General features: G+C 36.7%; 1 protein-coding gene across 1 annotated transcript in view; it reads right to left on the bottom strand.

Moving 5' to 3' along the window:
• Nucleotides 1-11,257: 11,257 nt before the first annotated feature.
• LOC142345153 (uncharacterized) overlaps nt 11,258-22,537 on the bottom strand; it is a 37,805-nt gene continuing 26,525 nt past the window's right edge. Inside the window, exon 2 of the mRNA XM_075397241.1 lies at nt 11,258-12,666. Coding sequence (XP_075253356.1) covers nt 11,258-12,666 — 1,409 coding nt within the window. The remainder of the gene's footprint in view (nt 12,667-22,537) is intronic.

Genomic DNA, 22,537 nt, shown 5'->3' with positions numbered 1-22,537 from the left:
GAATTGATCAAAAAAAATTGAACAAAGAATGTTAGAGAATATGATTAGCAAAGCGTAGCAAATCATTGGCGCCCATGTTCAACATCAAAGAATATTCGTAACCACACATCACATGTGCAGTATAAATGCGCAAAAGTTCACAGAGTTTTGAGTTTTGATTTTGAATTGGCTGAATTTTGAGTACTTGATTTATTTATCGTAAAATGTAACCAGATGGTAAAAAGATTTAATTGTTTTGTATCGGGATTCAAAGCGGGTTGGCCAAATAAACTTTGTTTTCGTGAATCAAAACAACCATCCAATGACTTCCTGCATATTGTGCTGTTGAAGCATTAACTATGATAAATCCTTTTCTTGTTAGCCTTGCGAAAGTGCGAATCTCCGCTGAGATAATATTTTAACCCAAATGTGTACTTCATCGCTATCCATCGCTGGGGTAGGTGATAATCAAATTTTGTCGTCTTTCGCTCCCAATTAACATAAAATTTTCAGCTTCTTTCACCTACAGATAAATTTTCCACATTGGCTGCTAATGCTCCAGAAATTGAGCAATATGCATGTTCTTGATGAAGGAAACTTTGAGAAGCCTCCTAAGTTAAATCAAAAGCTAAAATAGTGATTAATCAGAAATATGCCATGTTAAACTTTGTCAAGAAAATCCAAAGTCTTGAAGTAAATGCGGTGATCAGAAGTTGTTGAGACCGGAGTTCCAACAATCTGTTGATTATTTTTTCAAACGGCAATTTGGCTCAAATAAATAGTGGAAATGGTTTCTGCGATATGTCCCGAGGTAAGTCGTACTGGTTTGTTCGAAAAAATGTCCTCATGGCTCCAACTTCTTATTACAGTTGTAGCTAAAAAAGTTCGTGGTACTACTTCTGCATAGCGATATGGCAATAAACAGCAGGTGTTTTTCTCAATTGCCGAAAAAACATGATCCGCAACGTTCCGCGTTGTTATCTGCGTCATTATTTCTAATTTGTAGTGGTTTTTGGACTGGGAAAAATAGCAAAATCAATAGTTAGCCTTCTGAAGCGTTTTCTGAGCGTCAATTTGATGAACTGTTAGTAGAATTGAGCAAAACTTTTTCTATTGTGGGCATTAAATTAATTTCTCTCTGCAGCAGATGGATCCTGGTCTTATTGTTTCGTCTTTCGAAATAGAAGAATTCAGTATCCCGTCCTGAAATTTCAATGCGCAAATAGTCGAACCAGTTGACACGGGTCCTTCCACTTCCGTCAATTCCTCTCGCATTAGTTAGCCACTCAATGTAAAAGCAAGTCTTTTCTCTAGCAGAATGTATTTTGAGGTTTACTTGACCAGCAGTACGTTTTCAACAAGCGATTTTAAAAATCTCCAGCGGAATTGTTGAGCATTGAGGCGAATTCAAATCGTAGACAGGGTGTCAAGAAGGTCGAACAAAAAAATTAGCTCTCGAATTTCTCAAAGGAAGGCGCTGAAAATTTGTGCGAGATAAAATTAAGGATAGTTTTTTAAACCCCAGGATTATCCGTTTTTGTCAACAAACAAAAAGACATTTTCTTTCCTGCGCAGGTAGTTCTATAAATCTTGACGGAGGAGAAAAGAAAACGCAGTCGTTGCAGTCTAGGTACAGACACTAAGTACTTTGACAATGAAATTATCTTTCTGCGACGAAAATCTTAATGGTCTAGCACAGCTTCTGGCGCTCAACATTCCAATGAATGATTCACTTTGGAGTTAAAAGCCTCTGTATAGACAGAATAAGATCCCTGACAGGTGTCCACTGCAATAGTTTTCAGCTTACTTTGGAGCATATATGAATAACCCGGACCGACGTTAAAAATTTCTCGAATTAATTCACCAGCAAATAGCTGTTAGCCGTAATATTTTGAGTTATTCAAACATTTGAGGGCACTCAAATCAGTTGAAAACAAATATTTCTTTCTGACTGAAGTAACTGCAAGCAGCTGAAAAATATTATAACGATTCGATTTAGGAGTATGTTTCTGACAGCGCAAGAAAATTTAGATGAATTGTCGGTAGGTCTAATTGGTAAATAATAGGCTTCATTAAACAACTGGAAGCTACCTGATATATGGAAGAAGGCGTAAAAATGAAATGAAAGCTTGTAAGGGAGAAAGAACTGAGGGTGTTTAGCTTCGATAAAAAGTTTTGTTACTATTGATTTTTCCTTTTTATTTAATATTCATTAGTTATCTTCATTGTCCAAGGAGTAAAACAGGTGAGTCAGTTTTAGAAAAAAGTTTATGACGCCCAAAAAATATCTCACGTATCGTAACGGGTGCGGACGTCTCCAACCGTGACAAACCTTGTACACGGATTGTCACTGGGGAGGGGGGAGCTGGACGTACCCCACCCGTGACAATCCGAGTACACTTTTTGTCACGGGCGGGGGGCGTCTGTACGTTACGATCTGTGAAGTACATTTTTGGAGCTGAAACCTTCGTCTCTCAACTTTGCGGTAAGAACAAAAACTTGTAAAAATTACTCGATATGTGCACGTGAAGAAAACTTTTAGAAATTTTCAAAAAATTTGTATTTCGTGTTGGTCAAAGACTTGTAATTGTTTTGTGAATTTGGTGTTATGAGTGTTGTAGAACCTAACCAATTTTGGGAAAAAGTTAGTGCGGTGAACGCCCAAAATTTGTAAAATTTTGCAAAAGTTTTCTGATTTTTTTTTAAAATCTGAAACCTTATTTTAGTCTAATCAGACTAATAAGGGAAGGAAAAGCAAAATTGGACAATGAAGTTAACTAATAAAAATAATATAAAAAGCAGTATTCTAAGGTAACAAAAATAATTATTGACGCTAAACACCGTCAAAGTTTTCTTTCTTTACTCAAAAAAATTTCTTAATTTATTTTTACGTTTACTGTCTTAACATTAGAAAGCTTCCAGTTACCTAATGTAGACTATTATTCAACGAGCAGACCTAATGCAATTTCATAAAAGAATTCTTGCTCTATCAGATTCTCACAAAACCGAATCGTTTCAAGTATTTTCTAGCTGCTTTTAGTTACTTTATTCAGATAGAAAACTTTGATTTCTACCTTGCAAAAATTAATCACTATGGAGGGCTTGTTCGCATTGACAACTCTTCATTGGATAAATGCTCCAATAACTCACGATCATTTGCTCAACAATCTTTTTTCCATGATGCTGGAGTTTTCATTATAGAATTCTAGAACGTCGATCAAAGTTATTCATATAAGCTCCCATATAAGCTCAAATGTTGTTTCAGGGGACACCTGACAGGGAATTTATTCTGACTACAAATAAAGATTTTTCACCCTAAAATTTGTCAATTTCTGTAAAATTGAGCATGAAAAGTTGTGCTAGACCTTAGAGGTTTTTCGTCAAAAGAAGGATAATTTCCATGTCAAAGAACTTGGTGTTTGAACGAAGGTTACAGCGACTGCGTTCTCTGTTGTTCGTCGTCAAAATTCACCGAACTAAATACACATTAAAAAAATGTGTTTGTTGCTTGACAAAAACCTAAACGGACTATCCTAGGAAATCCCCGAGCAAAAAGACCAGAAAAAGTTAATTTTTTGTCCGACTTTCTAGATACTCCTCTATATGATTTGAAGCCGGCTGACTGCACAAAAGTCCGCTAAAAACTTATAAAATCAACTGTCAGAATCATACTCTTGGGCAAGGAAACTTTCCGCAAGAGAAAAAGCTAGCTTTCATTTTGAGTGCCTAACTAATCAGGGAGGAGTTTATGAAAGTAGAAGCATCCTTGTCATCGAATTCGAGAATTTTCGCGTTGATACTTCAGGACAGGAATCTTGATGACCCCATTCTGCCTGAGAGAAACAATAACTCGTTGAAGCTGATAGAATGCACCAATCAATTTCTATAGAAAAACTGATAGACTTTCTGAGTGTTCCATGGTTCATTTGAAAGAGTTTTTAGGTGAATATAGCGATAACGAATTGTTTTACATAAATCAACAATTCAATTTTCAATTGAATTTTTTCAATTTCATTTTCTTCGAGATTGCAGAAGTAAAAGTTGATCAAGTTGGCGCTCAGGATATCCTTAAGAAGGTCAACTGCTGATTTTGCTCTCATTTCCGAGAAACATTAAAACAAAAAATGAACCAAATAATTACGTGCAAAATTGACAATAGCGGATCATGTTTTGACGGCAATTGAGAAAACTCTACTAAAAAGCGTGCCGTGTATCGCTTTACAGAAGTTTTGCCATGAACTTTTTTTTAGCTACAACTGGAATAAAAGTTTGGAACCATGAAGAAAATTTTTCAAAGAACCAGTACAATGTATGATAATTGCAATTGCAACAGATCAAGCATACATAAGAACTGGTGGGCCTAACCATTTTCACTACCAGAAACTTAATTGTTGTTCATAAAATGGATCAACCTATTGCTGGAACTCCGGTCTCAACAACTTCTGACCACAGCATTCACTTCAAGGCCTCGGAAGCCCTGGATTTTTGTGACAAAGGTGGGCTCGGCATAACTCTGGACAATTATACCAATCACTTTATATTAGCTTTTGACTTAGTTTCAACGCAAGAGGCTTCTCATAATTTCATTCATCCAGATCTTAAAAATTTCGGTTCAACTTACTTTAGGTAAAGCATTGACAGCGAACGTCGAAATTTTATTTCTGGGCAAAAGAAGCTCAACAATTTTGTTAATTGGGAACCAAAGGTGACGAAAAACTCAATTATCACCTACCCCAGCGATGGATAGTGATGAATTATACTATTTTTAGTTAATTTGAACTCATTTCAAATACAATTTTAGCAGAATTTTTACAGCAGATTTCCTAAAACTAACATGAGAAAGCTCTATTATAGTTAATGCTTCAGCAGCATTATATGCAGAAAGTCGTTAGATGGTTCATTTGATTCACAAACGGATCTGCTTGGAATCCTGATGCAAAGCTATCGAATATTTTTTATAATGTCTGATAAAATTCTACAATGATGTTACTCAAGTACTAAAAATAAGGCCAATATAAAATCAAAACTCTAAGCTCTGTGTATTGATATTGTGGGCATTTTGATTGCAAAGGTGATGTTTGGTAACGGATCTTCTTTGATTTTGAACATAAACGATAATGATTTGCTACGCTTTGCTATCACATGCCCTAAAATTTCTTAATTAATAATTTCTGTTCAATTCTTCCTTCAAAGACAACAAAAAAACAATTGTTAATAAAAGATTTCGATTCAAAATTAAAATTTATCGAAATCAAACTATAGTCAACTTGCAAACAACTATAGCAACTATTTAATATACCAAGAACTTTGTAATGCTTGCTGTACAGACCGCCATTATAAACACTATAAAATCTATCAATCGTACTAGTAGGAAAAAATCAGTTTGAGTTAGAGAACTGTTGGAAAGAAATAAAATCACCGTTAGGTAATTTTGCCTTAGAGTTCGCAATTGAGTTCATTTGGTGTTGCTGTTTGTAGTTGACCGCTTCGTCAAGTCTATTCATTATTTCTTCACAAAAAAACTCTTCGTTAATTGAGTTGTAATAAGTAGTTTGAAACTGGTGATGAGGCAAGGTATACTGAACGGTTTGGATGCTGTAGATTTGAAGGAATCAGGGAACTTATCGTTGGAGGCAATAACATGATAATGAAATCCAGGTCTTTCACAAAAATCATCGCTCATATGCAAGATGTGGCCAAATTCTTTGTTATTGTGTGGTCAAATACAGGTCACTTTGACATACAAAATAACAATATTGTTTGGCAAACTGACGATCATTTTCCGGTGTGCGCTCAAACATTCCCTCAACCATTTTCGCAACCAATTTTCTCTGTCACATGCGCTTGCTTTGTTTGTACTTACTTGTCATATATTTTTTGCACTTTCACTTGTGTGCTGGGAAATTTTATTTCTGGGCAAAGGAAGCTCAACAATTTTGTTAATTGGGAACCAAAGGTGACGAAAAACTCAATTATCACCTACCCCAGCGATGGATAGTGATGAATTATACTATTTTTAGTTAATTTGAACTCATTTCAAATACAATTTTAGCAGAACTTTTGCAGCAGATTTCCTAAAACTAACATGAGAAGGCTCTATTATAGTTAATGCTTCAGCAGCATTATATGCAGAAAGTCGTTAGATGGTTCATTTGATTCACAAACGGATCTGCTGGGAATCCTGATGCAAAACTATCAAATACTTTTTATAAAGTCTGATAAAATTCTACAATAAAGTTACTCAAGCACTAAAAATAAGGCCAATATAAAATCAAAACTCTAAGCTCTGCGTATTGATATTGTAGGCATTTTGATTGCAAAGGTGATGTTTGGTAACTGATCTTCTTTGATTTTGAACATAAACGATAATGATTTGCTACGCTTTGCTATCACATGCCCTAAAATTTCTCAATTAATAATTTCTGTTCAATTCTTTCTTCAAAGACAACAAAAAAACAATTGTTAATTAAAGATTTCGATTCAAAATTAAAATTTATCGAAATCAAACTATAGTCAACTTGCAAACAACTATAGCAACTATTTAATATACCAAGAACTTTGTAATGCTTGCTGTACAGACCGCCATTATAAACACTATAAAATCTATTAATCGTACTAGTAGGAAAAAATCAGTTTGAGTTAGAGAACTATTGGAAAGAAATAAAATCACCGTTTAAAATAAAATTTTGCCTTAGAGTTCGCAATTGAGTTCATTTGGTGTTGCTGTTTGTAGTTGACCGCTTCGTCAAGTCTATTCATTATTTCTTCACAAAAAAAACTCTTCGTTAATTTAGTTGTAATAAGTAGTTTGAAACTGGTGATGAGGCACGGTATACTGAACGGTTTGGATGATGTAGATTTGAAGGAATCAGGGAACTTATCGTTGGAGGCAATAACATGATAATGAAATCCAGGTCTTTCACAAAAATTATCGCTCATATGCAAGATGTGGCCAAGTTCTTTGTTATTGTGTGGTCAAATACAGGTCACTTTGACATACAAAATAACAATATTGTTTGGCAAACTGACGAACATTTTCCGGTGTGCGCTCAAACATTCCCTCAACCATTTTCGCAACCAATTTTCTCTGTCACATGCACTTGCTTTGTTTGTACTTATTTGTCATAAATTTTTTGCACTTTCACTTGTGTGCTGGGATCTTTTTTCGAGATCTGTTTCACAATTAGTTTTTTGCCTTCGTTTATTTTTCTTTGCAGTTCCTCGAGACGAGATCTTGAATCGCTTCTTCTTTCTGGCCCAAAAGATCCAATTCAGTAGCTAAGAGAGGTATTCTTTGTTTGAAATGAAAATTTTTAGAGTATTATATGTTCTCAATGTTTCTTATGGTTTCACTGAAGTAACAACAATTTGTTTGCTAGAGTACAAAATTTCGTGGTAAAAACCATTACCTTGAAAGGAGAAATTTCCCTTATAATTTTCTTCCGTCGTAAACAAAACTAAACTTTAAATGGTTTGAACATGAACAAATTACAAGCAAAAATTAAACAAAGCGGCTAACTTTGATTTGAATGAAGAAGAAAACGCAAACCCAGTAAAATTATTTGAGAGCGTTTTTCCTCACTACATTTTTACATCGTCCATTGCACATTTATGCTAAAAATGGAAATCTAACTCAATTACAGCCACGTTTTAAGGCTGCCACACCCAAGTTTTGTCTACCATGTAGTGAAATCATATATGGAAAATTCGAAGAGGTCTTTATAGAATCACAATGGTGTTAATCGCCGGCAAAATTGCCAAAGACATGCTATTTTCATTCGCTTCCTCTCTAATTTTTCATCCACATTTTCAACACAAATGAACGAAAACATTGTACACTAAAGACTGTTAAATTTGACAGCATCTGGTTTACCGGTTGCTCTTTTCAACTTTTGATCAGCAAAATATTGATTGTTTTTATCTGAAAACACAAAAAAGTAACAGAAAATAACATACATTCTGCACCCAGTTAGTCACCATTATTTGTTTCGCCAAACTTTTAAGTGACAATACTTTCTAGTCAAAAAAAATTCGACTTATGTAAAAGCGCTTTGTTTTATATTCCTGTCAAATCAACGTCATTTTATCACTTTAAAAAAAAAACCGCCGAAAAAGTGACAAAAAATTTAACAAATAGTAGCATACACACAAAACCCAATTACTGATTATTATTTGTTTCGAACAGACCTTTACTCCAAAAACTCTGTTTCCAAATCAATTTCAACTAGCATAAAAGATTTAATTTTACTTTGCTACCTCTATATTCACCAATTCTGTCACAATTTTGACCTTTTTCAATAAAAAACTACAAAAATATAGGTACAAGTTATAACTAAAGAACATTAAATATAAATCCAATTTCACAACAGTATTTCAACTGCCAAATTTTTTCTTTCTTTAAAACCTCTAAATTGTTTATTGGCGGCGCAAAACATTTTTTTAAAACTTTTTACCACCAAAAAAACACCACTTTTTTGCACTTTCGAAATATTTTCTTTTTTTGACTCAAAATGACTCCAATAATACACCTTAGGCGCTCCATTCAAACATTTTGAAACCTGTCGTTTTAACAAAATTCAATTGGTCCTGTATCAATTATTTCCCAACACAGTAACGGACACATGAAATCAACTTTGTAACCAAATTTAAGAAAAATTTTGAACCACAGTTTCTTCAATTGTTCACGATATTTTTTCCTCCATTCACTCTCGAGCGTTATTTTCAGTTCGAAACTCTTTTTGAAACTTCTCTCCAAGCCTGAAATTCAACGAGTTTCCAATTTTATTACTTCGCACTTACTTGTTAAATCAAACAAATGGGCAATAAAATCCATAAAATAAATACCACTACTGCGGTCTCAGACTCGAAAAACTATTAAATTTCTCAGATTGGAATACAAACTTATCAAATTTAGACTGTCTTTTTCTTCCCTCAACACTCTATAAAGCTATTTACTTCTGCTTTTCAGTCCTTTATTAGTCTCATTAGACTAAAATAAGGATTCTAAATTTTGTTTTTAAAAACACAATATTTGGAAAAGTTCCACCGATCTCATAACAACAAAATTTAGAAATTTTCATCTCTTTGCCAACCACAAAATACAATATTTTCGAAAAATTTTGCCAGTTTTCGTCAATTGCGAAATCGAGAAAATTTTGCAAGTTTTTGTCCTTACAGCAATGTTGAGAGACAAAATTATTCTACCACCAAAAAATGTTTTTCACGGATCGTTATGTGGAACGCCCCCCACCCTGTGGTGGTGACCTCCAACCCCCCCCCCCCCCTTCTCGTCCCAAAAAGCGTGAATTTCACCTTACCACTCACACCCACAGCAACACACCCACATATAACTTCTCACGCATACCTCATAACTAATTTCAGATCTTTGCGATAATCAAAATAAATTTTTAAATATTAAAATCTATATCACTTAGTTTTTTACCGAGATGGTTTCAATTTAACGTAGCAGTCCACTTATTGAGTCCCCTTTTGTTTGCTAGTTTATCAATTATTCTTCTCTTTTTCTGTCTGTTGAAGCGTTTTGTTCGACTCCAACCCTTCTCTCATTGAGTTAGTCGAGAAGGATCAATTTAAAAGAAGGTCCCTCTCATTGCGTGACGTAATCGTTCAGGTCCAATATTGAAGCTTTTCTTCTGCAAGGTTATCACGCATCTTGTTCGAAATGTACATATCTATGTACATTTTTGGGCGTTCACACCAAAAAAAGTTCAGGTAAATTTACCTGAAAAAACACCTGAACTTACCTGAACAGTTCAGGTAGATTTGTCTCACCTGAACCATACCTGAACACACCTGAAAAATACCTGAAATTTACCTGAAAAACTCAGGTATCACTGCCTGAATTTTTACCTGAACTTACCTGAAAATTACCTGAAAAAAACACCTGAACTGTTCAGGTAATGTTAACAGTTCAGGTAAATTTAAAACAGTGCTTATGTTGGAAAATGGAATTAGTTCGAATTAAGAAGAATAACAATCTGATTCTGAAAGACTTTAAAAAAATGGAAGCTACGTTGGGACCATATGTCGTTACCGGTTCTATATACGTATAATCCAGTTTTCCAGAGATCTACTTTATGCAGGAATAATAGTTTTTGATTTAATATATAGGGAAGAGTGATTGCATTCAAGTTGATCCACTTTAAAACCACTGCGTTTCCTGTTGTTATGATTCAAAGAAATTAAAATCTTTTTAAACCGTTTTTTTGAAACTTCTGTATTGATATACACTTCAGAAACCCTTAATGGTTCCCTAATTACTTGATCGATCTAGATAAATCAGTAGAGCTGAAGGGCGGGAAAATTTGATGCTAAACTTTACCGTAACTTTGCAAAATTTAAAATTCAAATACTTTAAAAAAAATGCTGGACACTGCCTAACAAATGTGTTGATGTTTCTCCTAAAGATTGCATTTGTATTCTGTTTTAGTTTCTGCTAAATTTTTGTTGTTTCACTGCTGAATGCAATGAAAGTTAATTTCAGGTAACCACACCTGAACTTGTTCAGGTGAAAATTTACCTGAAATTCAGTTCAGGTGTATTTCAGGTGCTTTTACACCTGAACTTTACCTGAACTTCTAGTTACCTGAACTTGGTTCAGGTAAATTTACCTGAACTTTTTTTAGTGTGTTCCAATATTAATTTTGGGTGCTACCCCCCTCGCTTGACGACAAGGCTCAAGGTAGCTTATGTGTTTCCCTGAGCCATCATGTGGTTACCGCTGAACACAAGTTGAGTTAACGAGATATGCTTCTCCTGGTATGCTTCAAAATATTTCTTCGCTTTTCATCAAACTTCGATGAATATTAGTTTTATTTGTATTATCTTGTTTTGAAAATTTTTGTCCGATTTTTGTTTGTTTTGTAACATTCTAATTTGGAGCAACTGATTAATTAACGCGTCCCATGGAAAACCCAAAATAAGACTCGGAATGAAGAGAGCGAGCATCAATCTTTTAAAACGCGGTTTAGGATATTGTTTTCTCAGAATATTAACCAAATTTTTTCAGACCGCTGACGTTTTTAGCTCGCTCAACCTCCTCGACTATGCATGTAAGAGAAACGTCGGATTAAAATTCGTGTTTTAAAACCTTTCAAAACGTTTCCAACATGGTTTTGAAATCTCTTAAACTTCGAGAGTTTTGCAATGTTTCAAATCCAGGCATTATCTACACTCGGGTTTATTTAACTCGAGCTGTCTTTTATTTTAATTCAATATCAATTACATTACAATAAATTACAATAAATTCCATTACAAATCACTTTTTGCAATAAGTTATAAATTTAAGTGACCAATATGTATTTTTCAGTCCTTTAATTTTTGCGAAGTACCTGGAAAGCCACTGTGTCGTCTCTTGAACTTGTTCATTTGATTCTACGTAGTAAAGTTCTTCCCTGGTGAAACCGGGAGGGATGGGTTCTCCGTCTTTGTATGCAAATATGCAGTACTTCCCATCAGGCCACCCGTGCGTTTTACTACTAATGTTTGTAATCTGTTGTGCGGTGGTGCTTTTATGTTCCTCTACCTCTTTTTCCAGGCTCTTAAGTTGCTCCGTAATGTTTGCCACCGGACCACTTATAAAACTGTCGGCACTGCTGGAGAACTTATCCAATTTGTTTCGATTGGCTTCAGATGACTTTTTGAAGTGTTTATGGAACTCTGCCTCAAGTTGAGTGAAAGTGAAGAAAGGTGACTGACTAAGTGATATTTTGCTGACACTTATGGGGACACTGTAGATTGCATCGAACTCTTTCACTTGAATAGAGCTCGTTACTATATTTGTTTCCTCTTTAAACGAGTTCACATTTATTCTCGAAAGCTTCATTGGTTTAACTGTAAACTTTTCACCCGTCCATTGTAGTTTTGACTCATGTTCGTTCACACTCTCTTGTAATTCTTTACTGTACTCTGCATGCTTCTTGTCTATGCTCACCATCCCAGATGCACTCACCCCAACTGGCCCGTAGCTAAAGCCAACTCCACCCCCAAAATGTGTCCCTTCTGAACTTTTCAAGCTTTTCTCCTCTGAAAGCCTTCTCATTTCTTTTCCATAGTTGTTATTGAGAAATGATGTGACTTTATCCGGTCTTGACATATCGTTTCTCCAAAAAGTCGACTCCCATTTACGAGCATCGAAAGAGGCGCTGTCCACCTGAGTTTTCCTGAAAAGCCTTTCCAGAAGAGAGGCTACGCTGATTTCATCCCCTGTCGAAATGTATCCAGCTTCCACAGTCACTGTAGCCAACACATTCTGCACTGTCTCTTCTGTCATTTCCTTCACATCCTTTGAACTCAAGTAGCGAGTACCATCATCTGCTGTTAGATTCATGTTGGTCAAGTTGGTGAATAGTTTTCCCGATTTAACATGAGACCCATCAATATTTATCTCCCTGCGAGAGGACTTTTGCCCTCTGGTCACATACTGAAGTTCAAACATTTCGAATACCTTTGGATCTTCCTTCAGAACTTTTACAAAGTATGCACAGGCGTCTTCATTTTTGCAAATTATTTTGAATGGGACGATGTTTTGCAGTCGAGTGTTGCTCTTCCATCCAGTTCCGATCATGTAGTTGTCGTCTGCTAGGGTTCCGTATGTTGTCCTCCAGAATAACCTCATCTTCTCAATCGGCATCACCTCTACGTTCCTGTCCGTTACATTCTCATAACCTAAACACATCTCTAATGATCCTGGAATGGTAATGGCCGGGTCGAGAAAAAACGGAAAAATTTGTAAGATAAGCGGTGAAAAGTTAGTTTGTTTCACCACAAATTTCGCACATAATTTTGCGGTGAAATGGGGTGAATACGGTGAAATTATGTAATTTCACAGCTAGAGTAAGCGGTGAACTCCTAAAAATTCACCCCTTACTACAAATCCCTGAACAGATTCGAACCACTCATCTCCTGCATGGCAGCCACTTCTTGTTCCACTGCGCTACTTCTCACAAAAATCTACCACAATTTATTGAATTTAAATCAAATTTACCCTCCTTGATGTAAAACATACGCGTTCAACTTTTGTAAGATGAGCGGTGAAGTTACAAGTTTTAGCGGGGAAATGTGCTGAATGCGGTGAAAATATGTAAGTTCATCGCTTACTCTAGCGGTGAACTTAGATCAAATCACCGCTTAAAAAAGTTCCAAAAAGATGTATGATTATTCGTCGGTGAATTTTCCTTGCGTCTTTTCATAATTTGTTCTTAACTTCGTTGAACAAAAAGACAGAACGAAGCCTTTTCTCAGCGGTGAATTTATGTAAGTTCACAACCAAGGTAAGTGGTGAATTTATGTAATTTAATCGCAATCACCACTTATATCAAATAATTTGGACAATCAATATATATCAATCGAACACATAAGGGGACATGTTTTAGAGGCATCACTTAGCAGCATGTTTTAACATAACTACCGAAAAGCACGGTTAGGCGGTCGCTTTGTTGGGGTTAATGGCCGAAAAAGTGTGCTTTAAGGTTATTAACCGATTATTATTTCTGAAAGGTCACTGACCAAAAAAGTTGCCAATAAGTCATTGACCCAACACGCTGTTAAAATGTTGTTGTTGTTGTGATAGCCGCATATGGAGGTGAGCAGCTGGGTTTATGTTCTCGGTGGTCTTCTTCTGAATTTGTAGGGCGCAATCATAGCTCTTGTCGTCTCGTCCAAGTCCCTGGTCTCCACCCTCGCAAAAATGAGGTAGGTCCCCCTGACAGCCGGGGCTCAATCGTCTCTTGGCTCTTGAGTCAGGATCACTGTTTTTGGCTCCCTAAGGAGAACAAGCTGAAACTCCCTCAGTTTTTGATCTTTTCGGAGAGCTGGCGAACACAACTCCGTCCTGGTCCCGCTTCCTATTTTCAGACTCCACTGTTCCGGCTTCCTTCAATCGTAAGAAGACGGCTTCTTCCACTAGTCGGTTCCACTGGTCTTGTCTTCCATCTTCAGATCTGTAGGATTTGAAGGGCAGTTAAACTATGGTGTGTTGTGTGTCCAGAGTTTCCACATCGGTCAAATTTGTCAGTAACATCTGGGTCTATCCTACTTAGGTAGCTGTTTTGGAGGGTTGAGTATCCGCACCGTAGTTCCGCCAAGCTTCTTCTGTCAAGTTTGGTCTCGTTGTCATCGGTCAGAGGTGCATGGGTTCCTGGTAGCTTTGAGTAGGCTTGTCGACCCAGTTAGATACCTCTTCTGTGTGGATCTTTTTCATCCCGTCTTTATATTCCTCCACAGTAAGACATTCTTCAGCTTTCAGGTGATAAATTTCGTCTTGAAAAGTCGTTTTAAGTGTTCCTTTTTGTTGCGTGCATTGCATTCTTGTGTTGTGTGATGATGCGCTCTGAATGGTGAGTGACTCCCAAGTAAAAACTGCTTCGGTAATATTGCGTTGGGCTCTTACACCGGAAGGATCTCTGCTTCTTCATGCAAATCTTCTATTGGGGTCATCTGTACGCATCCTGTGATTTTTCTTAGAGCGGCATTTTGTTTAGCCTGCAGCTTTTGCCAGTTCGTGTTACTGATTGTTGAGGATGCTTTGTCCAGTTGACTTATCCGTGATGTTGAGTGTTTTTTTCTTGCAATGTTATTCTTGAGAATTTTATTTCTTTGTAGGACTTTTTAAAAGATTCTACTTGCATGTTTCCCGAAGTTTAGCTGGCTGTCTAGAGTCGCACCCAGAATTTTGGGGTTCTTCTCAACTTCTAAATGATGTTGTTAATCTTGACGTCTGGCTTTACCCTCATTTCCTTGGACCAAGTGGTGAAAACTGTAATGCTTGATTTCAGGAGTGGTAATATCAGTTTTCAGTCCGTTAGCCATTGGTTCACGGACTCTAGGAAGCTATTCAGGTGATTCGCAGGGTATTTCAGGATTGGTCCACTTGTTAGAATCGAGATATCATGCGCATAGGAGACTACTTCCATGTTCTCCTCTTTCGGGACTGGCATTTTACACAAGTAAAGGTTGATCAGGGCAATATAAAGAACGCCAACTTGTGGAACTCCTTGTTTCACTCTTCTGGTCTCCGATTTCTTGTTTCTAAACTCCACATAAGTGTACCTCCCCTGCAAGGAGTGCATTAGCCATTTCAGTGTCTTCATACAGCGTTCCATGGTAGACAGTGTCGAAAACGGCTGTCAAGTCGAGAGCGACATTAGAATTCGGTGACAGTGCTTCCGTGGTGCACCTGTGCTTCCGGAATCCATGTTGTTTGTTCATATACGGCCTCTGATGGCTTCTGATAACTCCGGAGGTAATATGCGTTTCATTATTTTAGCAACAGGGGACAGTAGTGCAAATGGGCGGAAGCCTTTCGCTTTGGCAAGGTCTTTACCAGGTTTCGAGAGCGGAATGGTTCTGCCCATTTTCCATTTCTGCGGAATTATTGCACTACTTAACGATTTTTCAATCGTTTCTGTCAGGTACCTAACACCTCATTGCCCTATGCAGTGCAGATGGATGGGGGCAATGCCATCAGGACCTACGGACCTGCTCTTTTTGCTCATAGAGGTTGCTTCTGATGCCTGTGTTGGGAAAAGAGAGACTTTCTCTATACGTTGATTCCTTGTTCATCTGAGCACTCTCCGTTTCTTCCGGTTCTCTGATGCAGGATGAGGTGTAAACTGCTGGTTGAGCAGAGTGCACCACCTCTTTGAGTCAATGGTTGGAACACCTTTAAATCGGATTGGCCTGTTTTGGGTATCTTGTGCACTTCCCGAGAGTCCTTTAATGGTCTTCTATAGTTTCAAGCTGGCATCTCTATGGTCGACTGTTTCATGAAACTCATGCCATTTCTCTAGTTTCTTTTTTTTGCGTGATACTAATGATTTCTTGATTGAGATCGCAGGTTCTCGGGTCACCTGGGTCTTCGCTTTGTAGACGATCCCTTTCTTCTTCGATCTTCTTTGCTTCCCCTGGGAAGAATGGTCCCCTGGAAATCCCTTGGGAATCGACCGGGCGTTTTCCCTCTTGGGGATTTTCTTGAATCATCGCTCTCCTTTGAAGACGCTCTTAGGTTACGGTGCTTCCATGAATTTGTCCTCCGTGATCTTTTGAAACTTGGGCCAATGTGTTTTTTAAAGATTATGTATGTTTTCCTGATGGCTTTTACTTTTCAGTCCCAGTTCAATTATGATGGCAGAGTGATCGGAACCCAGTTTTGTCATCGTTTTCCATCGTTTGTGTTCAAGGCCAAATTTGATCAGGCTATTGAGATGTCCGGTTAGCTTACAGTGGCCGCTGTAAGTCTGGTGGGCCCGTTTTCATTTAATACAACAAAATCCTATCTCTTCTGCAATGCTATTTCGTCGGTCATCTGGGGTGAGCTCCGAATGCCACAGAGGATCATGGGCGTTGAAGTCACCAAGAATTAAGGTGCTCTGTTTTGACATGAGGTGTGTCACGGAGGCAGAGTTATTTGGTTTGCTACTTGAGTGCGGTCGTTTGGTTTGTACACGTTGTGTGTAGTGATGCCATCTACATCACCAACTGTATGTAGGTTTGTTCCAGAGGTACAATTCCTTGTGGAATGGGGACCGAAACTTCTTGTATGCACAGTTTATCCTTTATCAGGAAGGCAACCCCACAATCTTTACCTTACCTCGTTCTTTGGGTCTTCCTTTGGAGGTGATTTGATATCCTTTGGGTGATTTTATTGGGAAGTTGTCGTTCAAGTTGGTTTCTTATATGGCGGCCAAAAGTATGTCTTGATCCTAAATGAACTTCAAGATGCTCTCAACCTTTTCGCGCAACCCATTAGCTTTCAGTTGCGGGATTTGAAATTTGGTGTCCAACTTGGTCACGTCTGATGTGGGATCGTTTGATGTTGTTTGTTGCTCATTCTTGTGAGCTATTGGTTTGTTGTTTGATGTTCTTGGTTGCTCTTGGTTCGTATGAGATTTAGCCGTCCTGCAGAAACTACAGTTGTTACATATGTAGTAGCGGTTCCAATCTTTCATTGAGTGAAGAGACAAACATTTCAAGTGAAGATAACCGCCAAAATGACAACAAACGCTGTTTGTCTTCTCGTGAACTCTAGGTGGCAGATGTTGCAGTTCCATCTCAACTCTGACTCGAACGAGGAGCGCTATCAGAAGGATTTCAGCCAAGAGACAAAGGAGCAATGAGACTGGTCTGACTTGCTCCTTTGGCAAAAATCCGACTAACTTTCTCCCTGCTTGGATAGGTTGGCGGATTTTGAGTGCAGTTGATTTACACGTAGAATCTGCCATGTAGAGGCGTCCACTTTCGGATTCTTTTTCAACAGATCGTGCCATCTACTGAAAAATGCTTTGCGAAAAAGACTGTTGCCGACATTTCATATATAAAGAGAAAAACAATAATCGGTGTTTTAATGAACACAAACAATAGTTTCAACAAATTATCGGCCAATTATTTGTTCAGAAAACACTCTGTGACCAAGAAATTTTGGTACTAAATAATTGATAATGATTGTGTAAATACTATGAGGGTTTATGACCGATAAAGAAATTTTTTTTCGTAATTCATTGTCATGAAAGTGTTGTTGATGAAAAAAGGTTGTCTTGAAAATTTGTGAAGAAAAATTCACTCATCGAAAACCTCCGAAATTAGAAGGTCGACGTTGTAAATTTGTTTTGTCAAAATTTCTTTGTACAAAAATTCAATACAGCAGAATTCAGCAAAAGAAAATTGTGAAGTTTAAATTACCAAAAAAGAGCCAAAAAATTCCATATCTTAAAACTGAAGTCTTAAATTAAAAACAAATTTTTTGGCGCCCAGTAGAGGACTTTTTCATATTAAGCGCTGTTACTAATAAATTATTGCATACAAAACTTGATTGGTATAAATGTTTCCTTCTTCAACTTTTTTAGGAAAAATTTGTTGGTGGCATTAGCCAGGCCTTTAACTCAGTTCTTTGTCTTCGTAAAAGCATTGGGAAAGGCTTGCCAACGATTCCTTTTTATCAGCACATTCCTCGTCTTGGGCACATCCATCGTGTTCTCATTAGCACATTATTCTTTTTTATGAGGATCGGAACTCATTGCCTCGCTTGCCTCACCCAGGATCTGTTTTCTTTTTTCCTTTGAACTGTTGTATCTCACCTTCTCTTCAGTTTCTTTCTCTATCTTTCTTTTTTCTGTTGTGCGATCTTCTATTTTTTCAACCCTTCAAGTGTTTTCTCTGTGACATTTTCATTTTGACTCAAAATTTTGCATTTTGCGCTTGCTCACTATCTTGCTTTTCTTGTTTTTTTTCCCTCTCTCGAGAATCCAACTTTTCTTTTCTGCTGTCTTATTTTCCATCATTTTATCGCTTTGGGTTTCACTTGCCTTCTTTCTCTCGCTCTCTTTCCTATTTTCCTGCCTTCTTTAACTCTGTCTTTTTTCCTTTTCTTTAAGTTTTTGTTTACTAATTTCTTCGTTTCTTTTTATTTGTGTTTTTGATTGAATATATTGTTTTCTATTGTTTTTCTTAAGGTTGGTTCCTTATGTTCTTTTGGTTTCTGTTGCATTGTATTCTTTTCCTTTTTTCTCCTGTCATTGATTGCAATTTTTCCGTCTTCTTTTTCTCGTTAATTCCCATTTTTCGAATCCATTGGCTTTCTCCGAGATTCTTGTTTCTTTTTCTTTACCTTCTCTGCTTTCAATTTTCTTTTGTCCTCTGTCTTTTGGTTCTTTTTACCTGTGTTGGGAGAAGAAAGACTTTCTCTATACGTAGTATCTTTGTTCTTCTGAGCACTCTCCGTTTCTTCTGTTCAAATGATGCAGGATGAGTTGTGAACTGCTGGTTGAGCAGGTTGCAGGACAACTTGGGTTCAATGGTTGGAAAACCTTTAAATCGGATTGGCCTGTTTTGGGTATCTTGTGCACTTCCCGAGAGGCCTTTAAGGGTCTTTCATAGTTTTAAGCTGGCACCTCTATGTCCCACTGTTTCAAGAAACTATTGACTTTTCCTCGTTTCTTGTTTTGCCCGATGTTACTCACGAACATAAACTTCACGATGCTCTCAAGTTTTTGGCGCAACCCCTTAGAATTCTGTTGCAGGATTTGAAATTTGGTGTCCAACTTGGTCACGTCTGATTTCGGATCGTTTGATATTCTTGGTTGCTCTTTTTTGGTAGCTATTGGTTTGTTGTTTGATGTTCTTTGTTGCTCCTGGTTCGTATGAGATTTAGCCGTGTTGCAGAAACTACAGATGTTACATATGTAGTAGTGATTCCATTCTTTCGTTGAGTGAAGAGACAAACATTTCAAGTGAACATAACCGCCAAAATGACAAGAAACGCTGCTTTGTCTTCTCGTGAACTCTTGGTGGCAGATTCTTTCGTTGAGTGAAGAGACAAACATTTCAAGTGAACATAACCGCCAAAATGTCAAGAAACGCTGCTTTGTCTTCTCGTGAACTCTTGGTGGCAGATTTTGCAGCTTCATCTCATTTCCGACTCTAACCAGGAGCGCTATCAGAAGGATTTCAGCCAGGAGACAAAGGAGCAATGGGGCTGGTCTGACTTGCTCCGTTGTCAAAAATCCGACTAACTTTCTCCCTGCGTGGACGGGTTGGCGGATTTTTAGTACAGTTGATTTGCACGTAGAATCTGCCACGTAGAGGCGTCCACTTTCGGATTCCTTGTTAAAAGGTCGCGCCATCTACTGAAAAATGCTTTGCGAAAAAGACTGTTGCCGAAATTTCTTTGTTAAAGAGAAATGCAATAATCGGTGTCTCATTGAACACAAACAATAGTCTCCAAAAATTATCGGCCGATTAGTTGTTCAGAAAACGCTCTGTGACCGAAAAATTTTTATACTGAAAAGATAAATAATAGAAAAATTTCACTCACAGAAAACGTCGGAAATTAGAAGTTCGATGTTCGAAATTTGGTTTGTCAAAGTTTCACTGCGCGAAAGTTTTTAATACAGCAGAATTCAGCGAACTAAAATTGTGAAGTGTAAGTGACCCAAAAAGATCCAAAAAATTACATATCTTAAAACTGAGGTCGGTCTTAAAATAAAAACTATTTTTTTGGCACTCAGTAGAAGACTTTTTCATAAAAAGCGATGTTACCAAAAAACTATTGCATATAAAACTTGATTGGTATATAACATTCCCTCTTAATTTTTTTCGAGGAGATTTTTGTTGGTGGCATTAGCCAGGCATTTAACTCAGTTATGTGTTCGATGTCTTCGTAAAAGCATTCGCAAAGGCTTGCCAACGATTCCGTTTTATCAGCACATTCATCGTTTTGGGCACATCCATCGTGTTCTCATTAGCACATTATTCTTTTTTGCGAGAATCAGAAGTCATTGCCTCACCCAGGATCTGTTTTCTCTTTTCCGTTGAACTGTTGTATCTCTCCCTCTCTTCAGTTTCTTTCTCTGTTTTTTTTTCTGTTGTGCAATCCTCTATTTTTTCAGCCCTTCAATTGTTTTCTCTGTGACCTTTTCATTTTGAATCAAATTTTTGAATTTTGCGCTTGCTCACCATCTTGCTGTTCATGTCTTTTTTTCTCTCTCGTGATTCCGACTAATTTCTTTTTTGATGTCTTTTTTCAGACATTGTATCACTTTGGGTTTTACTTGCAATCTTTCTCTCGCTCTCTTTCTTTTTTCTTGCCTTCTTTCTCTCTGTCTTTTTTCTTTTTCTCTTTTTGGTTGTTTACTAACTTCTTCGTTTCTTTTTATTTGTGTTTTTGATTCAATTTATTGTTTTCTATTGTTTTTCTTAAGGTTAGTTCCTGATGTTTTTATGGTTTTTGTTGCATTATATTCTTTTCGTTTTTACTCCTCTCATCAATTTCAATTTTCCATCTTCTTTTTCTCGTTAATTCCCATTTTTTCGCTCCCATTGGCTTTCTCCTAGATTCTTGTTTTTTTGTTCTCCTTCTCTGCTTTCAATTTTCTTTTGTTCTCTGTATTTTAGTTTTTTTCGTATTTTTTAATTTTTGGTCTCCGACTCATTATATATTTGTACTGCTATTGATCTCTCTCTTGCTCTCTTTCTTTTTACCTCATTCTATCGGCTTTGATTTTTTAGTGCTTTTAGAACGTCTTTAACTCTTAACTCGCATAAAACCGATCTTTTTGTTGCAATAATTCATTGAAACGATTGCATTTACACCAGTTATCACGAATAATTCTTCAATGAGAATATCAATTGTTAATGTTTCAAGATAAGATGCATTCAGATAGCCTTTACGGATCATGCCAGAGCATGTAATTTCAAGCGGATCATTTCAAAGCTGTGAATTTATGTAAATTCACCGCTAAATTCAGCTTTGAAATTATTTAATTTCACTGCTACCAGGCGATAAAAATTTTTTCACCGCATTCACCGCCTGATTCATGTGAATTCACTGCATTCACCACTTATCTTACAAAATTTTTCGAATTCAGCGCTTGTCTTACACAATTTTGCGTTGAATGGCGGTGGAATACGGAGGAAACTCGACCCGGGTGGAGTACGGAGGAAACAATAAAAAAAACAACCACTGTCTCTTCTCAGGAACAATTTGATATCACCAATCTTAAATGTTAATATAAAGTCGGTTTGTCCCGTACAAGCTTATTTACCGCTTGTCGGATTAAAATATACAGCATTTTAACATCATCTCACGACGTGAAGAGGCAGAGAAAAATTATTTTAGTGTGTTCAATAGTTCTTAAAATTGATTAGAACTTTATGTAACAATTTTAAAGAGAAAAAATTATGAGGGCTCTCTGTAAAACAATTTTGCCCTATAACAATTTCAGCCTCTTCCCGTTGTGAGAAGATGCTAAAATGCTGTTTGAAGCCGGCAAATGGTAAATAAGTTTTAATGGACTAAAGAGTGTACATAAAGTGCTATAAAAACGACTAATCAAAAAACTTTCTCAAACACAATTTTCAAGCCTATTTTTTGTATAAAACAAGCACACGTGAAATTTTCTCATTGGGCCGTTGGATAGCACTTTATGTAAATTACTACACATAAGAGCAATTGTTAATAAAATGAAAAAGTACATAACAACGACACTGATCCATCAAACGTAAAATAACTGTTAACAGTTGATAATCTAATTCAACAAAGGAACGGAAAATCAAACAAAAATTTAGTTAAGTCTTAAAATCTGGTTCTACATTTACCGGTGAAAAATTTGAAGCATAAAATTTCTTTAGTTTAATTGTAGATTATTTAGCACTATTTCTTACTCTTACTTCACATTTTCAATGTAGCAGATATGTTATGATGATGATTCTAAAATATTCAACTTTATTGTATCATTTTTGTTTCAAATAACTTTTCGTTTTTAGCCATCAGATTCAGTTGGTAACAAAAATGTTTGGTATATCAATCACCCAAGCGTCTGGTATAGTTGGCAGGTCAACAAAGTTGCCACAAAAACGGAGAAATCGGAAAAAATAGATTAGGAGATTAATGAAAGCAACAAAAAGCAACAGGAACATTAATATAGCATAGAAATATTTATTTCATTAACAACAATTTTATTTTTACAAAAAAAAATTGACGAACAATCACATTTGATGATATAAGGTATATCTAATGAAAATAGGCTATCGACGTTTTTGGTTA

Source organism: Convolutriloba macropyga, chromosome 8 (assembly GCF_964194025.1).
Source record: "Convolutriloba macropyga chromosome 8, txConMacr16.3, whole genome shotgun sequence".
Taxonomy (NCBI): Eukaryota; Metazoa; Xenacoelomorpha; order Acoela; family Convolutidae; genus Convolutriloba; species Convolutriloba macropyga.
Note: the sequence above shows the minus strand (reverse complement) of the source record. Positions and strands in the feature narration are given on the sequence as shown.